At 34.2% G+C, this 26,436-nt stretch overlaps 1 protein-coding gene across 1 annotated transcript; it reads left to right on the forward strand.

The window, feature by feature from the left end:
- The first annotated feature begins 39 nt into the window (after nucleotides 1–39).
- Nucleotides 40–17,638, forward strand: LOC147494083 (Rhodanese/Cell cycle control phosphatase superfamily protein). The gene is made up of 10 exons (XM_086566298.1): nucleotides 40–249; nucleotides 317–409; nucleotides 8,306–8,413; nucleotides 8,704–8,800; nucleotides 10,544–10,583; nucleotides 10,674–10,748; nucleotides 16,129–16,216; nucleotides 16,335–16,402; nucleotides 17,075–17,147; nucleotides 17,260–17,638. Exons 1-10 carry the CDS (start codon nucleotides 106–108, stop codon nucleotides 17,341–17,343), a joined length of 870 nt encoding a protein of 289 aa, XP_086422424.1. The 5' UTR covers nucleotides 40–105; the 3' UTR covers nucleotides 17,344–17,638.
- The last annotated feature ends 8,798 nt before the right edge of the window (nucleotides 17,639–26,436 follow it).

Raw genomic sequence — 26,436 nt, forward strand, 5'->3', positions numbered from 1 at the left:
CTCATGGGACACTGTGACTCAAAATAAAAGCAGTTGTTATTCTATTCCATGTGCGTACAAGTGGATAAGTGAATTTTGTTTCTTCATTTCTCCAGAAGTCCAACTATGGAAGCTTTGGGTCTTCCAACTCTCAATAACTTAACCATTTCAAACCACAATCTCCACAAACAAACGAGCAGGACACGTGACTTGCTGTTTTCAAAACAATCTCTTCTCAAACTCAAACACAGTTACAGAACCCAACAACAAGTACGTACTCAAAGTTTTGTTGCATGGTAGTAATGTTTTTAGCTGATGGTTTGTTTTTTTCATTCAGAATTTTAGTTTTCAAGTGAGAGCTGAGGGTGGAGATGAGGAAACTAAGCAGGTGAAGGAAATGGCTGCTGCTAGAAAGAGATGGGAATCTCTGGTACTTATTTTTCACACCAATTTTTTAGTATCTTGTTCACATTATATTGATTTTGTGGTAGAGAGAGTGAGGTTGCTGATATAAGGACTAAAATATTGCTTAGAATTTAGAAGTGGTGCATTTTTTTTTTTTTTTTTTTATTTTTATGAAGCTATAAGTTGTATTTAGGTTCTGACTTTCAAGTCTAAACATAATTAACCAGGACTTTTCAGCTGACAAGTGACAGCCATTTGCAGAACCAAGTTGGGCTTAGTGAATTATTGTTGTGAAACTGGCCTAGTTCAGTTATAAATTAGATATACCTTGTTTTTATTATTGAAGACAAAAGAAGACATATCTTTTGTCTAAATAACGCAAGGAGATTGGAAGTGGTATCGTTAGGTGTAGAATTAAACTACCAATCAAAGAGACAAAACACAAGATTTATAGTGGTTCGGTGCCTACGTCCACGGGAGAAGAAAGAGGTTTATTGCTTGATTAATTTCTTAGGCTTCCATTATAGAGATATATATAGGCACAATACAAGTGCACAAAATCGTCTATATTTTAAGAATGGAGTCTTCCCTTTTATAGAAACACCAATATCGGTTGAACTTGTCATGAACCGACTGAGCGCACACACGCCTTCATCATGTGCAACTGAAGTGCGCACGCACTGTCTCTTTCTTCTCCCACACTCCCCCTCAAGTTGGTGCGAAGATATCCAGCGAGCCCAATTTGGAGAGTATATCATGAAACTTGGAAGCTGGAAGTCCCTTGGTAAAAATGTCTGCAAGCTGTTTATCACTTCGAACAAAGGAGGTAGTGACAATGTTAGACTACACTTTTTCACGCAGAAAGTGACAGTCAACTTCAATATGCTTAGTTCTCTCATGGAACACCGGATTTGCAGCAATGTGTATAGCACAAAACACAAATCCTTTAGAAGAGTGCGAAGCCATATAATTTCACTGGTGGTGGAAGCCATAGCCCTGTACTCAGCTTCAGCATTAGAATGAGCCACTACATTCTGTTTCTTGCTCTTCCAAGTGACCAAATTACCTCCCACAAAGGTACAATAACCGGAAGTAGATCGCCGATCAATTGGACATCCTGCCCAATCAGCATTTGTATAAGCAGTAATAGATGTATGCCCATTTTTCCAAGATCCAAATACCCGCCTTTGCTTAACTTTCGGATAATCGCAATATTTTAGAAGCGTGATTCATATGTGGAGTCCTTGGAGCATGCATAAAATGACTAACCAAGCTTACTGCATAAGAAATATCTGGTCGGGTAATAGTTAAATATATTAGTTTACCAACTAATCGCTGATACTGACCAATGTCAGTAAAAAGATCTTCGGTGTAGTCCAACTTGGCTCCACTGTCAGTTGGAGAATCAGATGGTTTTACCCCCAGCTTTCCTGCTTCACTTAAAAGATCCAACACATACTTTCTTTGATTAAGAAATATATCTCTTTTTGAATAAGCAATTTCGATCCTAAGAAAGTATTTCATAATACCCAGATCCTTGATGGCAAATTTCTTGTGCAGTAGATCCTTGAGCTTAGAGATTTCGATATGGTCATTACATGTGATAATTATGTCATCAACATAAATAAGAACAACAACCAAGCCTGACTTGCTATACTTAACAAATAAGGAAGGATCAACATCACTCCGTTTAAGACCGGTCATAGCTAGAACAGAACTGAGCTTGACATACCATGCTCATGGAGATTGTTTAAGTTCATAGATAACCTTTTTTAACTTGCATACTAAACCAACCTTAGTCTCCTTCGGATGTCCAGGTGGGATGCTCATATACACTTCTTCTTTAAGATTACCGTGTAAGAATGCATTTTTAACATCCATCTGAAACAATTTCCAGTCTTGATTTACAGCTAGAGATACAAGAACTCTAAACATGTTCATCTTTGCAACTGGTGCAAAAGTCTCCTTGTAGTCCTGACTATATGTTTGGGTGAATCCCCTTGCAACGAGTCGAGCTTTAGACCTCTATAAGGAACCATCATTGTTAAACTTGTTTCTGAACACCCAACGACAATCAATTGTTTTCTTTCCGTAAGGTAGCATAACAATCTCCCAAGTTTTATTCTCGTCTAGAGCACGAAGTTTTTCTTGCATCGCCTTTCTCCATACTAGACGAGAGTTATCTTCTCCAAAGTTCTTGGGTTCTTGCACATCATCGACTGTACTCAAGAAAACATGATGAGATTAAGTGATAACGTTATATACTCTTGTAGCGGATATGAAACGTCATGCAAGGAATAAAAATTCCTGTGAATCACTGAAGGATGCAGTTCTCTATAAGATTTATAGTAATCCTTGAGAGTTACTGGAGGTTGTCTCTCTCGTTCTGATTGTTGAGAAACTGGAGAAGCACTAGAGCGCTGCGCCTCTGTTAGCTCATTCTGGGAGCATGCCCGCGCCTTAGTTACTGGAAAGTTGTCGGGAACAAGAGCGCGTCGCCTTTAGTTCTCATCATCGTAGCCAGCGCCGCCTTTCTTTTAGTAGAACCCATAAATTTAGTGGGTTCAATAACTTCTGCGGCAGGAACTATATCTTCACCAATTGCTGGGAGAGGTGCCAAATCTGCCAAACACTCCCCCTGGGACGGATTCCTAGGCATAGCTGGATTGTGAAAGAAGGCTTCAGATTCCACAAATCGGACATCACGAGAGAACCAGTTTTCTTATTGCCGGATTGTAACATATGTAGCCTTTTTGAGTGGTAGAATAACCAACAAAAACCACATCGAGTAGCCCGAGCATCAAATTTATCTCGATGAAGAGCTTGCTGATGCACATAACAAACACACCCAAAAACTCGCAGATGAGAGAGATTCAGCGGCCTAGATTTGAGCACTTCCAATAGGGATTTAAAACCAAGAACCCGACTGGAAAGACGATTAATCAAATAAGCAGCAGTTAAAACGCCATGAGACCAGTATTGCTTAGGAACATTCATGCCCAACATAATAGCACGAGTGGTCTTCAAAAGGTGTCTGTTTTTTCTTTCAGCCTCGCCATTCTGCTGAGGTGTGCCAACACAGCTAGTTTGATGAATTATCCCTTGGCTACGAAGGTACTCAAGTAACAAACCTTTGCAAAACTCAGTGCCATTGTCAGATCTAAACGTCTTGATTTTTCCAGCAAACTGATTAGTAACCATATTATGAAAATCCTTGAAAACATTCACAACCTTAGTCTTTGATTTCAACAAATATAACCATGTAGCACGAGATTTATCATCAATAAACAATACAAAATACTTATAGCTATCATAAGAATTAACGGGAGCAGGTCCCCATAAATCAGAGTGAATTAACTCAAACAAATTATTAAACATAGAATGCGAGTTTGGAAAAGATAAACGAGTTTGTTTAGAAAATTGACAAACATCACAAACATCATTAGAGTTTATAGAAACATGCGTAAACAAATTTGACAGGAATGACTAGATGGATGCCCAAGTCTTTTATGCAAAATGCGACTCTCAAGTAAACCACTAGCTTGACACGCCTTCTTATGCGACTTCAACAAATAGAGTCCATTGGAATAAATTCTTTCACCAATTGTCCTCTTCGACTTTCGATCCTGAAAGACGACAGAGTTAGGAGAAAAGATGACATCACAATTTAAAGAATTTGTAAGTTTGCTAAAAGAAAGAAGTTGGACAGGGAAGGAAGGAACAACTAGAGCATCACTCTTGAGACTTTGATTAAAAAAATCCACTTGACCACTATCTAGAATGGGAACGGTGGAGCTATTGGCTATGGAAATATTATGTTTTTCGGTTTTGGACACAAAATTATGGACAGAGACATGGCAATTAGCCATGTGATCAATAGCCCCCGAATCAATTATCCATGAGTTACTATTTTCTGGCATAGTAAAATAGGCATGTAAATTACTTGACACATGAGTTGAGACATACTGACCTTTGCTAGATGGCATGGACTTAGTGAGTTGATGAAGAATTTAACTCAACTGATGGCTAATATCTAAGTTGGACATTGATGTCTCGGCTACTGTGGCATGCTCTTTCTTGGACAATTCTTTTTCCTTTTTAAGATGCGGATATAATTCCCAACAACGGTCCTTGGTGTGCCAGTTCTTTCCACAATGATCACAGTGAGACGGTTCCCTTTTTTCCTTACCTTTTCAAATCCCTGTGACTTCTTTTGAAAATCGTTTTCTGCAAGTAATATAGTAGATTCAGAGATTGAGGACTTCACCTCGAAGTTAATGGTTTTCTTTCTTGTTTCCCTCTCTGAATAGTTGCACAAACAGCAGCAAGTGATGGAATAGTGCTTTCCATTAGAATATTTCTTTCCAGATTTTCATATTCTGGTTTAAGACTGCGAAATACTGTGAAGATTTTATCCTCCTCAGCTCGTTTCAAAGGAGTCTTAGTATTTGTGGTGTGTGGACGATATATGTTTAACTCATCCCACAATTTCTTCAAATTCCCAAGGTGTTCTGTAAAAGTCTTCTCACCTTGTTGCAAAGCACCGATTGCTAGTTGAAGTTCAAAAACACGGGCATAATTGTTCTAGTTTCCGTATAAATCTTCAATTGAATCCCACATCTCCTTTGCAGAATCAGAGAAAGTAAAAATTCCAGCAATCGTTGACTCCATAAAATTGAGTAATCAAGATCGAACAAGCTGATCATTAGAAACCCAATTCTCATATTCGGCATCATCAATGGCAGGACACACCTTTGCACCATTAATGAACCCTAATTTCCTTTTGCCACCCAGAGATAGCGAAACAACCCTAGACCAAGGTATATAATTTGTTCCATTCAAGAGAATTGATGACAGCTTCCAACCGGGATTAAAATCAGTCTCTGTTGTTACAACAGACTTTGAGTTTGGTTTTGGATCTGACATAGTGTTTTGTGTTTATTTAGATTGATTTAGAGAAAAGATTAAGCGCTCTGCTTTGATACCATGTAAAATTAAACAACCAATCAAAGAGACAAAACACAAGATTTATAGTGGTTCGGTGCCAATGCGGCAGCTTACGTCCATGGGAGAATAAAGGGGTTTATTGTTTGATTAATTTCTTAGGGTTCCATTACAGAGATATATATAGGTACAACACAAGTACACAAAATCGTCTATATTCTAAGAATGGAGTCTTCCTTTTTATAGAAACACCAATATCGGTCGAATTTGTCATGAACCAACTGAGCGCGCACGCGCCTTCATTATGTGCAACTGAAGCGTGCACATGATCAAGTCTCTTTCTTCTCCCACATTAGGTATTGAATATACGTTTCTTGTTGTCGAAGCCACAACTCCTAGAGAAGATGACCAAGTTTCACACCTTAAAAGCCCTAGGAACCTTTCAATAATAGTTATCTAACTGGAGTTTGAGAGGGAGAGAGATGAGCATTAACTCTTTGGGTTTACTCTTACCAACACATATGTAGAAAGTTTAATTGAAGAACACTCCTAGACTCCTAGTGCAACACAAACACAACATATGACTATGGATTCCCAAGAGTAATACTTATCTTAATAAGTTGCATCCATAGTGGACGGCCCAAAACACCTATGTTTTAGGCATTTAGTGAAGAAGGTAATATGATACACTGAATCACTTGTAAATTTATTGCAAGCAAGAAGTCATAATTGTGGAGATTAAAGAAGAAATTTTTTAATGCAAGCTAAATCCAGGACAAGAGTGGAATTTGTTAACCCACAGTTTGCTGAAGCTCATAAAATGTCTTGAGAGGCGAAGGGTTCCAAGAAGAGTTCACTCAAGCTAGTTTATGTGCAATAGTCTGTCTATTGTGGAATGAAAAAATGATATCATTTTGTGAGGAAGGAATAAATCTGAGAGCAAGTGATACCCTACAATAAGAAAGAAATAAAAATTGGGCTCTTGCAGGTAAGATAACATTCACGTTACTTATAAGTTAGTTCTCCTCTTACTATCCAAGTGGAAATGGTCCCCCACACTTTACATGCATTAAGACCGATGGTTCACTGAAAGAGAATAGAGCTGGTTATGGTGGAGTTCAAGTTCTTATTTATAACAGATTAACAACCATAGAACTGCAAGCTATTGTTTCAGGTCTGCATATTGTGTAGAGGAATTAATATATCAAGATTATTGTACTAACAGATTCTAAGATAGCTGTATACTACCTTGATAGTGGAGCAAGGCCCTCATAGAGATGCAAGCCCCTGGGGAAATCAATCACTTCAGCTATACACTTGCTTTGCTAGTCATTTTGAAATACACCTAAAGAGAAACTAATCATGTTGCAGACTACTTAGCTAATCTATGTAATACAGATGACCCGGCGAGTGTCTTTACAGTGCCTTTCACTGAGCAACTGTATATTATTATTGCCAAAGATGCTACAGGGTTCTTGAATACTAAAATGTAACTTTAGTTGCAAACAATAAAGTGGGGTTCGGCTAACCCCAGCTTCATGCATAAAGAAAAGGAAAAAAGAAAGATCCACCCTGAAATGGTATTGTTCTGGTACAACGGGACAACGTATGAGATTTCATATCTCATTATCACTGGTCAGTGCACGAGTAATCAATTTTTGCAGCTTATTCTCCTCTAAAGCCTTGGAGAAGTGGGTGCTATGATTAATGTCAATAAATTTTTATAGTTTTATGCAAATGTGGGGTTTAAGGGCATTTCCCATATTGCTTTCAGATGGTCCATTGGGGGTTCGGGGCATCGTCACAACCTGATTTTTTCTCCATATTTTTGTCTTTCTTATCTTATTCTATTATTCAGTATCGAAAATATTTATGAGAAAAAAAATGCATGAATAGGTAACAAACTATATGCGAAATTTGAACTTGGTGTATAATCTTTTTTTTAGCAAATTTGGGTGTCTCAACTTTTGCAACGTTGGCTTCTGTTTGCATTCCGTCATTTTTTTTCACATGTGGCATGTGATTTTCATTTTTCTCGAATAATTTTCCTATGTGTCTATTTAAAACTTGCCGCGTAGTTGCCACGTGTAGCCTACACAAAACACAGACAACCGGACTATTCTTCATTTCTTTAAGTCAAATCCCCAATTTGAAAGTGAGCGCGGAAAAACACTAGTTTGAGAGATTTCCTAATTAAAATCAAATTGTGGATGTTCGTGGATTTTACACAACTTTCCCTGCTCTAATTTGAAGATGACTTTTCGACAACTTTGCAAATTTAAGTTTGTGGTGGGAATTGGGGGAAAAAGAAATGAATTGGAGTCAAGGGTTCTTAGATTAGGGTTTTACTGTATCTATATAATTGGCGGAAGAAAGAAGAAAGGAATATGATTGTTGGAATGTTGGAAGAAAGAGGGGATATGGAGCACGTGATTCATGCATGGGGAGCGATTAATTAATCTTGCATTTGATGTATTCTATACTCCCCCATATGCCACATAAGAAATATCCATATAGGAAAACAATTAGAGAAAAATAAAAATCACTTTCCACATGAGAGAAAAATGAACGGAATGCAAACAGAAGCCAATGTTGCAAAAGTAGTGGCAGTTCATTACCCAAATTTGCTAAAAAAAAAGGATTATACACCAAATTTAGATTTCGTGTATAGTTTGTTACACATTCATGCATTTTTTTTTCCTATTTATTATGACTGCATTCAAGTATTTTTAAACAATGATTGTGTTTGAGCTAATGACTATAACTTGTAATCCGATTAATTACCGAACTGATTCAAATACTAAAGAAATGACATATTGCTGGTAGTCTTGTGGTAATAAAAACATTAATAAAGAACTGACATATTGCTGGTAGTATTGTGCTGATGAAAGCATTAATTTTACTTGAAAGCACTGAAATAATATAGTTTTTCATGTCAATTAAGACACTATCTTACATGTGTGACTAGTGTTTGTAGATCAGAGATGAAAAGGTGAAGGTTCTCACGCCAAGGGAAGCTGGGTATGCCATTCAACTCACTAACAAAACCCTACTTGATGTTCGTCCCTCCGTGGAACACAAAAAGGTTAGTGTTGAATACATACATTATTACAAAGGAAATGTCCTTGAGCCTTGCTGGCCAGACTTTTAAGCTTATCTTGAAAATTTTGTTCAACTACTACTTTCTTTTTAAATCATTCATATCATTTTCTTCAAATGCTCAGAATAAGAAGCTGATGGCTGGCACTTATTGATTACTATAGTATATCTTGATATCCAACATGATATGCATTTTTAGTTTCCCATACAACAAAACTGCTCTATTTTTCAACCGCTGATATTTAATTATGAAATTGTATTCTATCTGCTCAACAGGCATGGGTAAAAGGCTCGAGCTGGATTCCTATATTCGATATTGATAGCACATTTGATGCTGGAACCACATTTAAAAAGATCACAAGCTTCATGATGGGTATCACCCTGAGTTTGCTACTTCATAGAACCATTTAATTTAGTATCACCAGTCAATAATGGCAGGCAACAGGTTTAGTCATTACAACTTAGAAGCTGTGTATTCCAACCTGGCTTAGTTGTAGCAGATGAAAATGTTTTATGTATGTCAAATTCGATTTGAAACTGTTTAACTATGATTTTTAGAGTTTTTCTATATATATTATGAACACCTACAAAATATGCAAAAAAATAATACTGAATAGGAAAACGGTGATCGTCGGTCAAGACCAGATATTTGTGGCAAATGTTTCCTGTGGATGTTGAAGTTTTTCTTTTTAGTTTTCCTTTGTAGATCGGGTAAAGTAGGATTTGGAGGCGTGTCAGTGTCCCCTATGGAACAACATTTTTTGTTTTTCAGGTTTCCTTTTGCTTCTTGCATTTGTAGGATATCTCATCCTTACTGTACTTGTTTTTTTTTTCTTTATGAATACAAATCATTATTTTGTCGTTAAAAAAAAGTGAAACAAGGATCTTTAAAGAAAAAGAGATCCTGGATGTCATGTACTGTAGGGTCGTGAACTTTCTTCCATATCTTGACTAGAAGTTCACCAATGCCTGATAATTACAATTGGCTTTATTCTGAATACTTATTTAATCTTTATGAACCCTTAACAATGAGTGGGAAGGGGATGCATCTTGATCAAAGTGGGCTGGTTTGGTGCTATGGGTTGGATAAGGGGTTGGGTGGTGTAACTTTGGGTGAAAGAAATGCTTGCATGGTGAATGTCAATTGATCTCAATTTTTTTTGTCTTCTTCTTCCTTTTCTATTATTATTTCATCTTGTTATTTTTTAGGTTGGTATTGTACTGAGTGCAGGTTAGATAGAGTATTGGGTGTATGGGGGTCTTGGGTGTTCCAAGTTTGGTCCTTGCATTAGCTGCTGTCTGATTCTAGGTATTGATGTAATTTTGTTAAAGTATAATAGTGAATTATCTTTTATCGATTAAAAAAAGTATTCTAAAAAATTAAAACATATCGATTATGTGATATGGGCAATCTCTCAACACTGTATGCCCATTTTCAAGGTTCCAGTTCTGTTGTTTATTATTGATTGTTGTATACTATGGTCAGGATTTCCTCTGAGACTACAACAAATACTTATTGTTTCTTGCATCTGTGTGCTTTGATACTTGGACACTGCTTCTTATAATGCAAAGATACGCACTACAGAGCCAGTTTTAGAGTAGTGTTTAGAGACTTTCCGGTGCATGAGCATTAAAGATTGTCAATTAAGCTTTTTATATCTATTAATTTTTTAAATTAGTATAGTGATTTATTTGTAGTAATAAGGTTTTATATCCTATGTTTCCTAATTAAATCAAGATTCACGACTAGTAGTAGAATTTAGGAATAGGATTTAGAGTTATTTCCTATTTAATTTCCCAATTAGAATTAGGAATATGGTTTCTCAAGGCATGTAAGCCTTCACGGTTAGATGGTTGATATTGAATATTATCCTTTGAGAGAATTAATTCTTCTAGTTAAAGATTAACTGTAGATATAGGTGTTGTTTATACTAAATTTTGTTGGTGTTCTTAATTATTGAAGCTTCTGAACACTATTCTAGCAATATATTTCTTATTAGAGTAGTGTTTTAGAAGAAACATTCCTAAATTTCTTCAGAGTATAGAAGTTTATGAATATTTGCACAGAATTTGGTGGTTAGAATTATTTTTTTGTGACTGATTGGCTTTTGTGTAGGAGGATGGTGGAGTGGCGTACCCACATTGTCCTATGATAAGTATGTTCAATAGTTACTGTGTCTCTTATTTCTGTTACATTGCATTGTGATTTATGCTTATAAGTTATCTATCACTGCTCTTAAAAACAGCCAGTTCATACCGAAGGTTGAGCAGAAGTTCGCCAAAGACACTGATCTTATTGTTGCATGCCAAAAAGGACTGAGGTACTCCTGCAAACTGCAAAAATTGCATTTCTGAAACTTTTCAACCATGTGAGTTTTACTAGTGCTTGCATTGACTCCGTTTATGTCTTGAGTTGGTGGTCAAGCTCTATCAGTTTGATTCGTACTGTTTATAGCTCAAGGAGTCTGTGAGTCAGAGTCTTCTAAAGTGCCGAAAATAGGTGTTCTTACTTCTTAGGGCGTTACCAGAATCTCAAATAGTTGGTAATAAACATAATCAGAAACATGATTATTGCTCATTAGAAAAACATGATATAATTTAGATTATATAGTTGTACAAGCTTCAAAAATATGAAAATCTATTTGAAAGATTTAAAGAGTTGTTAGCTCAGAATCAAATGAGATCCATATCTACTCTCTATATACTAAAGCAGAGACCTCTAATAGAGGATTTTCTCTCTCCTATGTGGCACTCTAATATGAGAGTTAGTTTTTTTTCTCTCCTATGTGTCACTATAATATTAAAAATAGTCTTTTCTAATACCCTACAATCCCACGTACATTGAATCTCTTTGGAGAGTTTGAGTGTATTTCTAATTCTTATATTTGGAGAGTTTGAGTGTATTTCTAATTCTTATATATTTGATCAAATAAAAAAAATTGTTAAAAAATAGATGATTTGTAAAAGGTAATTTCCTATTATGAATCAAACACTTTTAGTGTTCCAATTCTTATATATTTGATCAAATAAAAAAATTGCTAAAAAATGTGATTTGTATAAACTAATTCTCTATTACAAATCATACAATTTCAGTGTCTATGATAAAACACCGACTTATTTCGAATATATCCTTAACACGGCCTCAAAATATAGTTAAAAACAATTATACAAAAAATAACATCACAAAATATATAATAGAAAATGAAAAAATAAATAAAATAACGGGAAAGCAATAATGACAAATATTTTAAAAAATATATAATACTGAATGAAACTATAGTTTTAAAAACAATTAATGAGGAACTGAAAACTAAATGCAAATGCATCGAACTAACCTCAAATAATATTTAACGAGAAATCGGAAACTGGATGCAAATGCAAGTATTAAACTAATCTTAAAAAGTAATTAATAGAAAATGATAATATGGATACAACTGCATTAAACTAACCTCAAAGAATAATTAACGGAAAATCAAAACTTCGATGCAAATACATTAAACTAACATAAAAAATAATTGTCGGAAAATCGGAAAATGCAAATGCATTGAGCTAACCCTCAAAGATTAAATTAACGGAAAATCGAAAACTGGATGCAATTGCATTGAACTAACCTCAAAGAAAAATTAATTATAAATTGGAAACATGATGCAAATGCGTGAAACTAATCTTAAAGAATAATTAACGGGAAATCGAAAAACGGATGCAAATACATTGAACTAACCTTAAGAAATAATTAACGGAAAATCGGAAACTGGATGCAAATTCATTGAACTAACCTCAAATAATAATTAACAGAAAATCGGAAACTAGATGCAAATGCAACTTTATCAAATAATAAACGAGAAATCAGAAACTAGATGCAAATGCATTAAACTAATCGCACAGAATAATTAAAGGAAAAATCGAAACTGGATGCAAATGCATCAAACTGACCTCAAAGAACAATTAACAAGAAATTGGAAATTGGATGCAAATGTATTGAACTAATCGAAAAGAATAATTAACGAGAAATCAGAAACTTGATGTAATTGCATTGAACTGATTTCAAAAAATAAATAACGGGAATTGAAAATTGAATGCAACTGTATTGAACTAACTTCAAAATATAAATAATGGAAAATCAGAAACAGGATGCAAATGCATTGAACTAACTTCAAAACATAGTTGGGTTATATATTGTGGGAATGTCTCGATAAATATAGTTTTGCATTTAAAATGGTGTTTATTTTATCTTTTTTCGTATGATTGGGAAGTCCTTGATATTCAAGTAGCTTCAATATATATGAACTTTACCTTATTAGGCAATCTCACAAAACTTCAATCAAACTTCTATTATTAAACAACAAAATAAAGGTGAAGGGTTTTATCAAAAGTAAGTTTTTTTTTTTAATGGAGAGTGGGGTTTTCACGTTATAAGAAATTTGGTTGAGTGATCAATATAATATTAATATATAATAGTTCGCAAGATATTTATAAATATTTTTTTGAATAATAATTAATATAAAACACCGTTCGTATATAATTTTTAAAGATTTCACATAGTGAGTCATACATAATTTAAAGAATAATTAATGGAAAATCGGGAACTGGATAATCTTCGATGATCCCACATAGTAATCAAGCATAATTTACTTTTGATGTCATGTTTGTAAGGACAGTACAGATGGATCAGTAGAAGTTGGTATTACACACCACATTGGATATATAATTAAAATAAAATCAGAAATTAGATTCAAATACATAACGGACCTCAAAGAATAATTAACGGAAAATCGGAAACTTTATGCAATTGCAATAAACTAAACTCAAAAAGTAATTAACTAGAAATCGGAAACTGGATACAATTGCATTAAACTAACGTTAGATAATAACTAACGGGAAATTAGAAATTGGATGTAAATATTTGAAAAATATTTAACGGGAAATCGGAAACGGTATGCAAATACATTAAACAAATCTCAAATAATAATTAATGGGAAACCGGAAACTGGATGCAAATGCATTGAGCTAAACTCAAAAAATAATTAACAGAAAATTAAAAATTGAATACAACTGCATTGAACTAACCTCATAGAATAATTGGTGGGAAATCGGAAACTAAATGTAAATGCATTAAAATAATCTCAAAGAATAATTAACGGGAAATCAGAAACCGGATATAATTGCATCGAACTAACCTTAAAGCATAAATAATCAGAAACTAGATGCAGATGTATTGAACTAACTTTAAAGAGTTATTAACGGGAAATCGGAAACTAGATCCAAATGCAATGAACTAATCTCAAAGACTAATTAACGAAACATTGAAAAATGGATAAAACTGCACTGAACTAACCTAAATGAATAATTAACGGGAAATTATAAATTTGATGTAACTCCATTGAACTAACCTCAAAAAATAATTAACGGGAAATCAGAAACTTGATGCAAATGCATTGAACTAATCTCAAAGACTAATTATCGAAACATTGAAAAATGGATGAAAAAACTAACCTAAATGAATAATTAGCGGGAAATTATAAATTTGATGTAACTCCATTGAACTAACCTCAAAAAATAATTAACGGGAAATCAGAAACTTGATGCAAATGCATTGAACTAACCTCAAAGAACAATTAACATAAAATCAGAAATTGGATGCAAATGCATTGAACTAACCTCAAAGATTAATTAACGGAAAACCAAAAACTGGATGCAACTGCAACTGCATTAAACTAAAATCATAGATTAACTAACGGGAAATCAGAAATTGGATGCAAATGTATTGAAATAACCTAAAAAAATAGTTAACTGGAAATCAAAATGCATTGCACTAACCCCAAAACATAAATGTCCGCTTTTTTAGCCTTCTCACATGAGTAATTACGAGTAATTAGAAACCCAAAACGAAAGTGAGTTTATTAAAACTGACTCTTACATGTATGCAAACTGTATAGAAATTGTAAACTATCGAACTAACCTAGAAAAATAATTAACGGGAAATCAAAAACTGGATACAGATATATTGAACTAACCTCAAAGAGTAATTAACAGGAGATTGGAACCTGGATGTAAATGCAATGAACTAATTTCAAATACTAATTAACGAAACATCGAAAACTGGATGCAATATGCTTGAATTAACAGTAATGAATAACTAATGGGAAATCATAAAGTGGATGCAATTGCACTGAACTAACCTCAAATAATAATTAACGGGAAATCAGAAACTTGATGCAACTGCATTGAACTAACCTCAAAAAATAATTAATGAGAATTTGGAAACTGGATGTAACGTACTACATTAAACTAATCTCAAAGAATAATTAATAGAAAATCAGAAACTTGATGCAAATGCAATTAACTAATAACCCTAAAACATATTTGTATTATATGTAGGGGGAATAAATGTCTCGACAAATATAGTTTTGCATTTTAAGTAGTGTTTATCATAATTATTTTATTGTGATTGGGAATGCCTTGCTATTCAAGTAGTTTCAATATTATCTTCACAACATTGGGCATTTTCACAAAACTTCAATCAAACTTATATTGTTAAACCTAACAATAAAAAGAAGTCGATGAGTTTTATCAAGGTTTGATGCTTCCTTTTTATAGAGAGTGGTGCAAGAAATTTAAATGAGTAATTAATATAATTTTTATATCTCATAGCTATGCATAGTTACTAATATTTTTAAAATAATTTAGTATAACGACACCCGTTCGTAAGACGCGTTCATGTGATAAATCTTTTCAAGTGGGAGTAGTGTATTATTTGAGGATATGGAAACAATTAATCTATTTTAGTGATTTGTACACATTAGTCATCACCGTTTACCGCTAAATCACCATAAATCTAATAAAACTATTATACAAGCTAGATCAAATTTAAAATAATTCCATTTGAAAATTACGGATTAATATCCTAAACCACAAAGTGAAGAGGCTATTTCAATTTGATCCCTTAGTTTTCAAGTACTTATGCACCATAATCGCTGCTCATTAACGTATTTTGGTTTATTTTCAAAAAAAATATATTCTAATTAAAAAATTTGCCGCTAAATCACCATAAATCTAAGAAAACTATTATATAAGCTAGATCGAGTTTAAGATAATTTTATTTGGAAATTACGGATTAATATCCTAAACCACAAAGTGAAGAGGCTATCTCAATTTGATCCCTTAGTTTCCAAGTACTTATGTACTATAATCGCTGCTTATTAACGTATTTCGGTTTATTTTCAATAAAAATATAATCTGATTCGAAAATTTACCGCTAAATAACCATAAATCTAAGAAAACTATTATACAAGCTAGATCGAGTTTAAGATAATTCTATTTGAAAATTATGGATTAATATCCTAAACCACAAAGTGAAAAGACTATATCAATTTGATCCCTTAGTTTTCAAGTATTTATGCACCATAATCGTTGCTTATTAACGTATTTCGGTTTATTTTCAATAAAAATATATTCTGATTCGAAAATTTGTGTGAGACATTTTGTAAAGCCTTTTCAGCACACAAAATATTTAATAGATCCCGGGTGTATGCCCGGGTCCAAAATCTAGTAAGATACTGAAAGAGTAACTATTGCCATCCAGTGAGATATCCAAGATCAGAAATAAATTAGTTCATAGCTAACTGCAGAAGTAAATTTTATTTTTAGAAAAATGTTGCGTAATATGAAGTTTGGTTCTATCATATCTATCATCATTTTCAGGTCCCTTGCTGCATGTGAGCAGCTCTACAATGCGGGCTATAGAAATCTGTTCTGGATTCAAGGTGGACTAGAGGCTGCTGAAGAAGAAGTATGGTGTCACTTAAAAAATCTATATCTTCCTTCGCCTTTTTAATGTCTTTTTTTTTTTCTTTTTTTTGGTGTGTGTGTGTGTGTTGGGGAACTAATTTCATTATTTTCGAGAGCAGGATCTTGAAAGGGAAGGTCCTCAGCCTTTCAAGTTTGCTGGAATTGGTGGTGTCTCTGAATTTCTTGGGTAATATCAGCCACTCTTTTCATATCATAATCTTTGAGTTTAGTTTTATGAGTTATATGTGATGGGATAATCTTTGAGTTTAGTTTTATGAGTTATATGTGATGGGATTCTGAAGCATCTACAAGGACTAATCCCCTTGCAAGTAAGCATGGTGTCAATAGATACTGAAAGATGTAATCAATCTCACCTAGAAGATTCTGTCCTTGTCTTTATTGTTAGTCTTCTAACCAAGTATTTGGAGTCCACAACACAGATCGTGCTATGCCATCATGTTATGTCAACTTTTATTTTAGATCCTTGCCAGGACAAGTACAACTAACTGTCCAGAAAGATCTGTACATGAGATTGCTATCATTTGTACGCCATGTTAAACTGTTTGGAAATTGTGTCAAATGGTAAACAGACCAGCCTGCATCTATATCACAAGTACAAATCACAATAATGTGTTTTTCTTGGCACCCCTAGCATGCATATCAGCATATGCAATCTTACAGCATAACCATGCTACTCCTAGCCCCATAATTAGTTTGATTTAAATGTCGGACTGTTTGATTCTTTTATTGAGTACAGCGTTGACTGTTAATTTGAATGTAGAGATCGGACCCTGGTTAATTTTTTACGAATGCTATCAAGTAGTTTTTAGTACTTTTTCCCTTATACTTTTGCTTTCAGTTGGACTGATCAACAACGAGCAGCAGCTGCAAAGGAAGGCTGGGCCTATCGCTTAGTATTCTCTATCCGTTTGGTACGAATCTTACCCTTATTAGTTTAGGATTTAAAAGTTCTAGGAATTGCTGGGCAAACTAAAACTATTATTCCATCATGAACTGATTTCAGTTGCACTTTGGGTCGTACAGGTTGTACTTTTTCTTGTTGCAGATGGTCTTTTCATTGGTGCTCAACAGGTGGCTCGATATCTTCAAGACGTGAGATCTCACTGAAACACCAATTTTTAAGTATGAAGGAGTATCTAACCAGTGCTTTTAAGAGAATGTCTTCATGTCTGGAGTGCCTCACATTCATCAGAGAGATGACTGCAATTTTGTTTAGGATACTCCATTGAGAGTGTTACATAGTTCATGGCATTTTACCAATGTCAACATGTAACGGGTGTGCTGTAATTTTGTATTTCCAATGAGTATAAACTGAAACTGAGAAAACCGGTATTGGTTTGATTTGTATTTGTTCAGCGCCTTTGGACAATATATTGGAAAGCGTGTCAGTGTACATGGGAAACAGTGTATCTTGTGTTGCTCGGTGAAATGTCATTGCAGGAAACTTGTTTGCATTTTTCTAGGGTGTCAATAGTCTATGCTGGTCAGATGGTCGAAGTGAGACACCAAGCTTTCCATCGACTTCCATTAGTTCCATGTCGCAAGCTTAATTAGGAGTTATTTTGTGAACTGCCCAAACTGATCATTTGTAAATCCAACATCGAAGTAAGGTATCTTGGTGTGACGTGGTGGAAGAGATTTTGGTGACTCAGGGAGATGAAGAACAGCTTTTCAAAATCAGAGTTATTGAGTGGGATTCAATTCAATTATGTCGCACTTCCAAAACCAAATTAGCACCAAATCTAATACTTTTGTTTTGATTCAATTACCATTACTTTAACTTTGGAAAAGTAGCAAATACCGCCCTAAATCCAACTAACGAGTTTCACGTTGAATGCTTAAAACACAGAATTGAAACATCTCTATTCTCTGCTGCAAGAGGTTATCACCTCCATGCTGAATGAGAAATACCTCATGGAATTTATTTTCTTTTTGCTATTGTTCGAAATGAGAAAAAAAAAAGCGAAAAACAGCCTCTTTATTCCTTAACACATTAACTCACGTAGATTCAGCCCATCACAAGATGCATCTCGATTGACTTCTATTGACTCGAATATGATGGCATCTCTTTTCACTTTTTCAGCAATTGGATCTGATTTCTAATTTCTTATTTTCTCTAATAAACCATACGAGCTCGTTATACGAACTTCACCTTATATAAACTCCAAATGAACTCCACTACTAAAAGTGGATTTATAAGATGAATTGAGGGCTGATTTTTGGTGAATTTAGTCTTATCATAATAGAGAATTTTCTTATAAAAAAATCAGTCCAAACGGAAATGTTTAACCTGGTCAAAAGTTGTTTTGAAATTTGAAAAATCTAGACCATTTGATAATTTTATAACATTGCAAACAAATTTTGATACGTCTAGACATTTTCAAATGTGATAATTTTTTCTAAGGATGATCTATATTGTGGGACAAATATCTCTACCAAAAATCAGCTTATAATTCATTGTTTTTTATGGTGGAGTTTTTTTGAAGTTCGTATAATGGGTAGGTAAACCATATGATCTCATATGATCTCATAACGAGCTCGATTTCTAAAACCAAACCAATCATTCTAATCTTAATTCTAACTTAGCTACCAAATAGGCAAATACCAATACCAATCAAACAACCCTTCCTAATTTAATACAACCACTTAATTTCTAAACCTATAATTTTCTAAGAGCATCATCAACGTGTTGTTATTTTTGATTGCCAATGTGATAGGTAGCAATTTTTCTAACAATTTCGTTTACCAACGCGCATTGTTAAACTATCGTTTTTATCTCAGCAATTGTTAAATTCTGACCAAAATACTTATAAATTTAGTAGCCACTCGCACGAGACAACTTTAGCCGTCCAGATGTTGAACGGGTCAACTTTTACCGTCTTTTTTATTTTTTTTAATAAAAAATTAAAACAGTTGGATTTTGTACTGTTGGGCCCAACGAATATGTTTAGATCCGTTGGACTTGTAGCCTATACATATATTGCATTAGTGTCTCTCTCAATTTTCACCAATTAACTCATCTTTCTTCTTTCATTCTTCAACAAAATGTCTTCACAAAAGTCTAGAGGCAGAGAAAATAGGGGAGGTAGAAATAGCCAAACCCAAAGCCAAGAAAATAGCCAATATACTCCCAAAGCTGACAAATGAAGCTGATGCTAGACGACTACTTGAAGCCATTGGTGTACAAGTGCAACTTATATCTCCAGTTCACAAGCAGTGCAATTGGAGTTGTCTTGAACCAGGCAAGGCAAAGTTGAATGCAGATGGAACAGTTGCATCCAAAGGAGATGGACATGGAGGTGTCATTAGATATGAATTTGGGAATGTGATAGCCGGTTTTACTGGTAGTGGTGGGTTGGGATTAGTTATTTACCAGGAAATAAAGACCATTGAAATTGGGCTTTCTCTCTGCTCAAGACTTCAACTCAAGCAAGTGCAAGTGGAGTCTGACTCGTTGAGAGCTATTCAAGCAATCAATAAGCTTGAAAAGCCTCCATGGTATTGTGAGGACTTGGTTAAGGTCATTCATTTCCTTGTGCAATCATTTGATGATGTTTCCTTTATTCATGTATTTAGGGAATGTAATAAGGCAGCATATTATCTAGCAGGGCTATATCAGAGAGATTGCAATTTTTGTAGTTTTTGAGTCCTCCACTTGATTGTAATTTACATGTAATAGTGTAGGAAGATGCTTCTCGAAAACTGTACAACATAGTTTAATTTTAATACAGGTGAGGGTCGGCCTAACCCTAGCTTACTTTGGAAAAAAAAAAGGTCATTCAAAAAATTTCACAGTCATAGAAAATGAAAGTTTATGTCATAGTTGGATTTTTATTTTAGAAGATGCAAATGTTGGAACGGGGCAAAATAGATTTGTTTTTTTTTGGAGAAAATTGCTGAAGAATTGAACAAGCGTATGAGGCAGCTTGGTTATGTAGGCCAACCATGAACTGGTTAATCGGTTCAAGCTCGTTTTCACCAAATCCAACATGCGGTAAGTTTATTTCAAGGTTATTATGATCAACAATCGAGAGTGAATACTAGTGGTACTAATGCAGATGATACAATGTCATGAGCTCGTACTATTTATTTAACTATTGTAAATGAACCATTTAAAGTTGAGCATTGTTATTGGGTTTTAATTTTAAGTCCAAAATGGAATCACCGCTATCAAGCTAGAAGTGATAGTGGTTCAAAAAAACAGAAAACCACTTCTACTAGTGATGTTATTGGTGGCCTCAGTGGTGGATCAACTGCTAACAATATTGGAATAGCCAATATTTCATTAGATGAAGAAAGTCAACCATCGAGTGAAGTGCCCGCATCAGAAAAATGCCCAAAGGGAAGGAAGTTTAAGAAAAGAGATGCTGATGAAGTTGCGCACCAAATGGCACAAACTCTAGAGGAAGTCAGAGACAATCAACTTACAACTGCAAAATATTTGCAAGAACAAACAGACCTAATGACAAATGTTCATCTCAATGAAAAAGGATAAAAAAGAGGAAAGATTGAGACTTGAAGCACAGAAAGAACAAGATATCATGATGTTTGATCTAAGCAAGTTTAGCGGTATTCAACTTACATTTTGGGAAGCTAAGCAACAATTTATCTATCGTAAGTAGGTTGAACAAGAATAAGGAATTCATGCTGCTCCTTCTGTTCCTCATTATCCAAATTTTCCAACCTTTCCTACTCCATACACTCCAACCACGCCTAGTCCATACACTCCAACTCCTCCTACTCCATACATTCCAACCCCTCCTAGTCTATACATTCCTAACTCCTCCTTCTCAACAGTTTGGGTCGTTTTATTCTTCTGGATCAACAAGTAGTGTTAGTTAGTCTCGTGGTAGGCGAACACGCTTTCCCAATCCATTTCTAAGGGATGAAAATGAAGAATATGAAACTGATGATTTTTAGTTGTAACGTTTTTAATTTGAAGTAAGTTGTAATATTTTTAATTTGAAGTTGTAACATTTTTAATTTGAAGTAAGTTGTAACAATTTTAATTTAATTTAATTTAAACAATGCGTAAATTTTTACCAAATTAACAACAATCGTATTCAACAAATCACAATCTTATTTAAACAAAACAAACTTGATAAAAGCACACTTAAAAAACACACTTAACAGAAAATACAGTTAAGACAAATCAAACTTAAACAAAATTATTAGTTGTTCCTTTAGTTGTGGCATGCACCATAACATGCTCAATGATGTTGCACCAGATCATTCTTCAATTGTTCATTAGTAGCTCCGCAACGAATATTTAATGTTTTGGCTACCATGTTTTGCACAAGCTCATGTTCATTACTCTGCATCTCAACTTCATGTCGCAATCGTTCATTTGAAGGTGGTTTCCACGTTGGAAGTTGTTCATAACGCTCATTCTCAATAATCATGTTGTGAAGTATAATACATGTCTTTATCATACGAGATAGAGCTCCTCTATCCCACTGACGAGCAGGCCTGCTAACAATTGCAAATCTAGCCTATAAAACTCCAAAACCACGTTCCACATCTTTATGAGCTGATTTTTGCGCTTTTGCAAAGTTAATATCCATGGGACTAGCAGGAGATAAGATTGTTTGAATCAGTGTATCACATGGTCGATATATTCCATCAGCAAAGTAGTAGCCTATGTTGTAAGGATTGTTATTAACTTGATAAATATAAGCTGGAGCTATTCCTCTGACTAAATTATCAAATAAATGAGAATTATCTAACATATTAAGATCATTACACGATCCAGCCATTCCAAAGTATGCATGCCAAAACCATAGCTCATGGTCTACAACTGCTTCCAAAATCACAGTCGCTTTTATAGTATGACCCAAATGAGTTCCATGCTACGCAGTTGGACAATTTTTCTATACCCAATGCATATAGTCTAAACTACCCAACATACTTGGCCAATCGCGTTCTTCACCTACTGCAAGCAAGCGTGTTACATCTTCTTTCATTGGGCGTGCTTTTTAGGTACCGTTCTTCAAAATAGTTGACAACTGCAATGCAGAAATGATGATGCACGAGCCGTACTCTCAGCAAAGTTTTATCTAGTGATCCATTGAATCAGCTGGATAGCCATAAACAAACATCTGTATTGCAGCTGCCATCTTCACCAAACCCGAAACCCCATGCAAACCAAGAGCATCACAGGAAGGCTTAAAATATGGATCAAAATTAGTTACAACTTCCAATATATGGTGAAAAAATGGTCTTCTCATACAAAACCTACAAAGAAACTTACGTGCTCTATAATTTGGTATAACAGCAAAATAATCAGCCACCAATCGTTCATGCACATTAACACGATCGCGGTTAGTGTATTCTCTAGCATAAACAGATCCAACCCATTTTGGTACAGATAAAGCATTGATAGCTGGAATAATTGACGTCACTACAACTATATCATTTTGCATTTGTTGAGCGATTGCGGTAGTTTCATCATTATCATCGAAAATCACTTCACTTACTCTATTGTACCAATTGTGGCTATTACTACTAGAACCCATGACAAAATATAAAAAATTTATAACTGAAAACTAAAGCTGATTAGAAGAGATGAAGAAAGATATAAATGAATAGTATTTCACTCTAACTCTAATGAGATATAGCGTAGAAAAGGGCGGGAAATGATAGGTGCCAAAATGAATTGGCGCTAAGGAAATTGAGGGAATAAGGCATGGGACAAGTTGTCCCGTTTAACAAAAAATTGCATTTGTACAGGACAAGTTCTACCGTCCAAAATAGAAACAAAAAATTTCTGCAAAACGCGTTGGTACATAAACTAGTTTTAGCAATTTCGACCGAGTTAAAATGCTGATGTGTCACAATTTTTTTTAGGGCAGTGCGTTGATGATGCTCTAATCCCACCATAATTCTTAAGCAAATCAAACTTGCTACATCTCAATTTACCAACTTCAACGTACAATAACAATAAGGAAAAGAAAAAGAAAAAAAAGAGAAACATACCATATCACGTCATGTGCGTAGCAACGTTACTGGGTTTACCACTTTTGACTCCAAGAAATGAGGCTCACCGCCCTCATTCAGAACCCGTTACACTAAACCAACCTTAAATCGCCCCGACCCACTAAACCCCCCTCTTTTCAAATTGTTTATATATAACCTCCCTGTTTTTGTAAAAATAATTAAACCCGGTCTAATTTTAATCTCCTCATCAAAATTGTTTCCTTTTCTACCCTTTCATATATGGAGGAATACGAAAATAGAGATTTAAGATTGAAGAACATCGAGGATTATGAGAAAAAAATAAAAATGAAGAACACCGATTGAATAACATTGAAACAGTGATGTTCTTGTTTCGCCATTGAAGAAACAAGCTTCCACTTTCAATCTCTCTCTCAATCACCTTCGATTTTTATCAGTAATCAATTTCGGTAGGTTTGGTTCGATCTCTCTCTCAATCACCTTCAATTTTTTTCTAGACAGGAGCTTGGTTTGTTTGAAAGATTTGATTTTGAATCTATTAATTAATTTTCTCCAACTGTTTTAGATCTTCTTCAATTTCATCTTATTATTGGGTCTCAAGCTTCTTCAAATTAATTGAATAGACTTGATGATGTCATCTCAACTTGTGGGTTTGAACAAATAGTTCTATTTTTTTTTTCTTTTTCTATCTTTTTCCTTTCTTCCTTCAATTTTTCAGTGTGCAAATGTATTCTCACTATAAATTCTACTATGTAGATATATTTTTACATATGAGTTTTCCTATGTAAATTTATTTTTGCATACTCGTTTTTCTATGCACATTTATTTTTGCATACCAGTTTTTCTATGTAAATTTATTTTTGCATATGTAGTATTTTATATGCAAATTTAATTTTGTATGCTCGTTTTTCTATGCAAATCTATTTTTGCATAGTAGTTTTATATGAAAAGTTGTTTTTGCATAAGAATTTTACGTTGCGGCTTCTTAATGCCACGACTTCTTAATTCATGAAAAGTACTATGAACTCTGCTAATGTCAAAATGCATGACATCCTTCATGATAATCTTCTAGAAGTGGTCGGTAAGAAGATGGCTGCAAGAGAATTACTGAGACTTTGGACGATGATGATGCTATAAAGGCCAGCAATCTTAATAACTCTTCAGATGACTTTGCAGCTTGGGATAAGAGGCTTCAAGTGGTTGAGTGTTTGGCATGAAAGTAGGCTTTTTACGTGCCGGATGAAATTAGCCTGATATTTGACATAATATATGTAAATGTATTTTTACATAGTCATTATATATGTAAATCTATATTTACATAGTAACTTGACCTATGAAAACTTAAATTTACATAGTAACTTTTTGGTAATAAAAATTGCCCGACACCTGACATAATATATGTAAATGTAAAGTATAAAAGTTGTTATCTATGAAGATGCAAGATGTAGACACAATCACTGAAGTTTATCTTTATCGGTGGCATCTAGAATGCAGCAGAGTAATACAAGTTCACTATTATATTTAGGAATTGTGGTGCAAATAACCCAGGAACACAAATTGCAGAAGTTTATACAATTGGGCATAAGCGGCAAGGTTATATGGCTTCCTGATTTTTTCACCAGATTTAGCACAACCTTTAACCTTTCTGCAAGGGTCACTGGGATTTGATTCATTAAATGCGTCAGCTACGTCGAGCTCCAATTTTCAACTACTCATTGCAAAAAAATGCATTCAAAGAAACTAAAACTTCATATTAACCACTTGTATAGATACAACTTGGTTCTACTTGTAGATCAATAATAAACAAGCAAATGTACCATCATATATGTCTACGCAAACAAAGTTTCTAATCTAATCAAAACTAAACCAAGCTCAGAGACGACGATTATTTCCCAAGGCATGGAATTCACTTAGGATTAGGTGGGCGGCTGTTAGCAGCGGAGACCCTGGAACCCCATTCAAGCAGCCTTGTGGCAGATAATCTCAATGAAGCACAAACAATCCTTCTTTGCTCTCGTTGCTGTCTCAATTGCTTCCACAAGCTCTTCTTCATATCGAAGATCTAAATGTCTTGTCAACTTCTTCTTGTTTATATTCTGTTATAATGACAGAAAACCAATTAATAACAAAGATCATCTATGCAAAATTTAAAATGCAGAATTGTATTACTATGCAAATTTAAGAATGCAGAATATAAATATTATGCAAAGTTAAAAATGCAGAGTAAAAATACTATGCAAAGTTAAGAATGCAGAGTTAAATTACCACCACACATTACACAAACATATATAAAAAAGCAAATAAAAAATACTGTGCAAATTTAAGAATGCAGAGTACAAATATTATGCAAATCTAAGAATGCATAGTAAAATTTAAGAATGCAGAGTAAAAATACTATGCAAAGTTAAGAATGCAAAGTACAAATACTATGCAAAGTTAAGAATGCAGAGTAAAATTACCACCACACTTTACACAAACATGAAAAAGCAAATAAAAAATACTATGCAAATTTAAGAATGCAGAGTAAAAACAACTACAAAAATATAAAAATGCATAGTAAAACTACTACATACACAAACATAAAAATCTAAAGTTGAAATTGCAAAACTATGAAAACTTGAACTGATTTTAACAAGATTTGGTTTGTTCGTAGTTTTTGGAGCAGCCATCTTCTCAATTTTATCTTCATCTCTTCTAGAACTTGAAGGTTTGATTTTAAGAATGTAGACTAAAACTACTATGCAAATATAAGAATGCAGAGTAACCACAGACTACATCTTCAGAGATTTTGTGAATTTAGTCTGCAAATATAAGAATGCAAACTAACCACAGACTATACATTCAACTTCAAGACTAAAACTACTATGCAAATATAAGAATGCAGAGTAACCACAGACTACATCTTAAGAGATTTTGTGAATTTAGTCTGCAAATATAAGAATGCAGACTAACCAACAGACTACACATTCAACTTCAAGACTAAAACTACTATGCAAGTATAAGAATGCAGAGTAACCACAAACTACATCTTCAGAGATTTTGTGAATTTAGTCTGCAAATATAAAATGCAAACTAACCACAGACTACACATTCAACTTCAGTAATTAAATTATATGAAAGATGCTTACCTATACAAATGATGAGAAATATAGACACTTTGGTGGAGAACATCCAATTAGCTTCACCACTTCCTTAGGGAGGTGGAAGAACACGTACCAATAAATAATCTACCATAAACAGTAAGAA

Source organism: Coptis chinensis, chromosome 6 (genome assembly GCF_015680905.1).
Source record: "Coptis chinensis isolate HL-2020 chromosome 6, ASM1568090v1, whole genome shotgun sequence".
Lineage (NCBI taxonomy): Eukaryota > Viridiplantae > Streptophyta > Magnoliopsida > Ranunculales > Ranunculaceae > Coptis > Coptis chinensis.